Source organism: Echinops telfairi, unplaced genomic scaffold (genome assembly GCF_000313985.2).
Source record: "Echinops telfairi isolate 266 unplaced genomic scaffold, ASM31398v2 ScPeMD7_3;HRSCAF=10, whole genome shotgun sequence".
In the NCBI taxonomy this organism is placed as follows: Eukaryota; Metazoa; Chordata; class Mammalia; order Afrosoricida; family Tenrecidae; genus Echinops; species Echinops telfairi.
In genome coordinates, this window is record NW_022103899.1 from 44,545,577 (window position 1) to 44,549,994 (window position 4,418).

Here is a 4,418-nt window from a genome sequence, read left to right on the forward strand (position 1 = left end):
GATTCTGGGCTTCCTCCACAGCTGCCTCAATCCCATCATCTATGCTTTCATTGGCCAGAAGTTTCGACACAGACTCCTCAGGATCATGGCCAGTCATGGCCTGATCAGCAAGGACTTCTTGGCCAAGGATGGGAGGCCTTCATTTGTTGCTTCATCTTCAGGGAACACTTCTACGACCCTCTAGCACCGCCTGCTCCTTCTCCAGCCCCTCGGGGTTCCTGCCTGACTGTTATCATCCTACTCTCAGCCTCCCAGACAATGGCTGTTGACCGTCTCTGAGCCACAGCAGCACACACCTGAGCAGAGGCAGCATCCATGCCAGGCTCCCATTGGACGGGTCAAGAACAACCTTGCTCTCACTGCCCCACCCATAGGGCTCAGACCATCCTCTCCCTGCTCGCAATTTGGAAAACATTCTTTCGAGTGAAAGAAATAATGGAAGTTCCCACCATTGGAAGCCACTAAGGGCCAACACCATTGGTTGCTTCCCCTAATGCCATTTCCCTATGCTTCTCCTCTGCCAGGAAAGCCAACTTCCCTTCGGGAGAGTCTGCAACAAAGAAATCATCACCTCTATGACTCCCTTAAACTGGGCATGGCCATCTCATGCAGTGCTGACTAATAAGACTAATAAGGACAACAGTGTGCTGGCAAACCACTCCCTGGGGAAGAAAGCCTGATTTATAGCATTTGCCACTTTCCACATGGTGACTACTCCCACCATGACCAATTCCATCAGGGGCTATGATTACCCAGCAAGGGGGAAAGTTGCTGGAAATGTGATTGTCTACTCTCAAGAGACTGTACAATTTGGTGCCCTACACCACTGCTTACAAAGAAGTCAGCTAGTGTCCAGGGACTCCTGGGATATTCTTGGATTCAGACAAGAAATCTACCCAACTGGAGAGCTTTTTGACTGCCTTGGCCACATCCCTGCTTCCAGCCTTTGAATATAGCAATAGGATATGATATGTAACCCTAGATGGCCGCTGTGGGATACTGAGGCAAAAGCCCAGCTCATTAGGAGGGTGGAGTCAAAGCATAAAAATTACCTGAGTCCAAAAAAGGGAATTTGAACCACTAAGCCAGTCCTGGAAATAACTTAACAACTTGTTAAGTGAAATAATTAAATGTCTTCTTTTTTTGTATTGTTGCAATGCATCAAATTATTCAATACGATTTTCTAGCCTTAGCCTGTGTTACTCCCACCAAACGACCTTCGTTGTCCAGGGGAGTCTGGGAAAGAAGGTGAGGGAAGGCACTGATTGGATGATGATTCAGGGATGAGTGATTGTAACAGGGTCCATTGTGGTTGCCACCCTCTTGGCCATAAAATCAGCCTTTTCAGAGGCAGCAAAGTGGTGGTCCCACTATCACCAAGAGCAAGGAACCTGGAGCAGAGCATATCCTTTGGACCCCTGAGATTCCTGAGCACTAACCTTCCTGGATGCGGGAACCACCTTGACATCGGAGCAGTGACACAGAAGCAGCAGCAGCAGCAGAATGAGAAACCAGGGCATAAGACAGAGGAGAGGACTATCCAGCCCACAGAGCAACTAAAAGAATGTGCTTTGGGGCAGGAGGCTCGCTTGTGGAGTGGGGTGCCTCTGGGTACTCAACTGGGAGAGCTGGTTTTCTGACCTACAGAACTGGAGCTGAATGCATTCAGGCTGAGACTTACGGCAAATGCCGTGCCCCTTGGGCATTTATTGGCAGCCCCAAGATAGCTTTGTAACATTGCCCCAGAAGGACAGAGAGACCTGCCTGAAGGCACAGCAGAAAAGAAACTGTCTGGCTGAACAACGGCATCCAGAGCATCTCTCATATGAATTGTAGCCTGTTACCTTCCCTAATAAATCTCATAACCATGAGCATTGTCTGTGAGTTTTGTGTGGCCATTGCAATGAAGTGTAGATCCCAGACATAGAAGTAAAGTACCGCTGGAAGGATGGTTGGTATCAGAACAGGGTGAAAAGGGAGTGGAGGGTGGAGGTATGTCTGGCCTCTGCCTTGTGACAAGTAGCCTTGGGAGCCAGAGGAGGCCAGATAGGGCCGCCATGGCATTCTCCTCCATTGTCATGGATAGAATTGGTTACCCCAGCCCACCGAAATATATATGTTTATATATTGAAGCCTGAACTCTTGTATCTGTGAATGTCAGATTCTTTGGTCTTTGAAAAGGTTATCAGTTATGTTAACATGAAGTCAAATGAGAGTAAGGTGGGTCCTAATCTTATATGGTAGATGTTCTTAAAGGACATAGGTTCCCAAACTCTTTTGGCCTACTGTCCCCTTTTCAGAAAACAAGTCATCAGTTCCCCCTTGACAATGAAAAACTCTTGCATTATATCATAGAATCCAAGATAAAGTGTAGGTCTCTGCTTTTGCAGCCTCCTGAAAGTGCCCACGGGTGGCATCACTCAAGACAGGAAGCACTTTTACAAGACAAGACACACACAGACAGAGGGAGGGATGCCATGTGATGCTCCCCAAAACTGGGAGAGAGGCTTCAAAGGTAGAGGTGTAATCCACAAGTCTAACCAGGCACTATAATCGTGGGACACTGAGGTTTTGTTCTTACACGAGTTTGTGGTATTTTCTTAAAGTATCCATAGTGTGTTAGTCTGGGTAAGGAGATGTCCAGTTGCCTACATATGGGCTTTGAATCTCCACTCCATATTCCCCCTCATTTACAATTATATAATTTTTTTGTTCTTTGATCCCTGATACCTGATCCCATCGACACCTCGTGATCACACAGGCTGGTGTGTTTCTTCCATTTGGGCTTTGTTGCTTTTCAGCTAGATGGCTGCTTGTTTACCTTCAAGCCTTTAAGACCCCAGACACTATATCTTTTGATAGCCAGGCACCAACAGCTTTCTTCACCACATTTGCTTATGCACCCGCTTTGTCTTCAGCGATCGTGTCCGGAAGGTGAGCATCGTGGAATGCCAGTTTAACAGAGCAAAGTGTTCTTGTATTGGGGGAGGACTTAAGTGGAGGCCTAATGTTCATCTGCCACCTTAATACTAAACCTAGAAATATATACACATAGCTCTATTTCCCCAGACTCATATATAAATATATTTACATATGTACATGCCTTCATATAGACATCTATAAATGCTCATTTGCCTCCTAGCTCTTTCCTCTCTTTCCTTTGACTTTCCTCTTGTCCCACCATAATGCTCAGCCTTCATTTGGATTTCAGTAATTCCTCTCGGTTACATTACCCTACTCCATGCCCTACTGGGCCTCCTATACTCTCCTCATCACCAATTTGGATCACTTGTTGTTCCTTTGTCCCTGGGTTTGTTAACACCACTTCCTTTCCCCCCACCTTCCCCTGTCCCATGTCCCCCAGAACCATCGGTTACGTTGTTTTCTCCTCCAGATCAGTTTATCTTATTTAGACAGACCTGGGTATATAATAATATGCACAAAATCAAGACAGAGCAAAACCAAGCAACAAAAGAAATCAAAACATCAACAACAACAAAAAGCCAATGACAAAAAAAACAACAACCACACACCAGCACCAACAATAAAAAAGCCTGTCGTTAGTTCAAGGACTGTTTGTTGGTCTTCAGGAGTGTTTTCCAATAGAATCTAATGGGATGTGAAGCCCTGGCCCCAAAGTCTACTTATCGTATTCTCTGAGGACTTCTTTGCTCTGCTCCACTTGCTGTTCTGTTGCATGAACTTGGTGTTTTCCCTCTGTGTGGTGGGATCAGATCAGATGCAATTCCCACACTGTCTCCAGTGTTGTCCCCTGTAGGGCTACCGGTCACTGAGGGATGTCATGTCTCATAGTGGAACAGGCCATATGGCCTTCTCTGTGGATTGGCTGCTCTGAGTGGGAATATTATCCTCAAGGCTTGGTGGCCCAGGATGTGCTCTACTCTCTCTTCCTCCCCCTACATTTGCTTCCAGGTGCTCTGATCAGACATGTCCCTCTCCCTGAGCTGCAGCTTCAGTGCTGTCATCTGAAATAAATTCTTCTGGGAGGAGGGGCAGGTGTCCACATACTTGGGATTGGGGCCTGCCAGTTGTCAGGGGTTTACCAAGTTCTGATGCCCTTCATTTCCACAACCACCTAACCACTCCATCAAGGAGAGAACCATTAGCAAGGCCATGGCTACGAAAAGAAGCCTCTCCAGGGAGGCAGAGACAAAATCCTGAGCTGGCAGGCTCTAGGTGGCAGGTGACTCTCACTCATAACACAGCAAAGTGCTTTCCTTTTTGCGTTCAGCAAACTGCATTTAGTCAATGACAACAGCCCTGTGCTCTGTGCCCTGCGCTGGCTTAAGCATCATTCAACGGCTGTGGCCAAGCCTTCAGCACAGCTTCTGACTCAGCAGGAGGAGAATGCAGGGAAACATGTATTCACCCAACACCGAGTTGTCAGAGGCACCAGG

The 4,418-nt window shown here is 47.1% G+C and overlaps 1 protein-coding gene across 1 annotated transcript in view; it reads left to right on the forward strand.

Moving 5' to 3' along the window:
* Positions 1-184, forward strand: part of LOC101657191 (C-X-C chemokine receptor type 2) — an 832-nt gene extending 648 nt beyond the window's left edge. The window contains exon 2 of the mRNA XM_013004350.1: positions 4-184. Within this exon, the coding sequence (XP_012859804.1) occupies positions 4-184 (181 nt within the window). The remainder of the gene's footprint in view (positions 1-3) is intronic.
* The last annotated feature ends 4,234 nt before the right edge of the window (positions 185-4,418 follow it).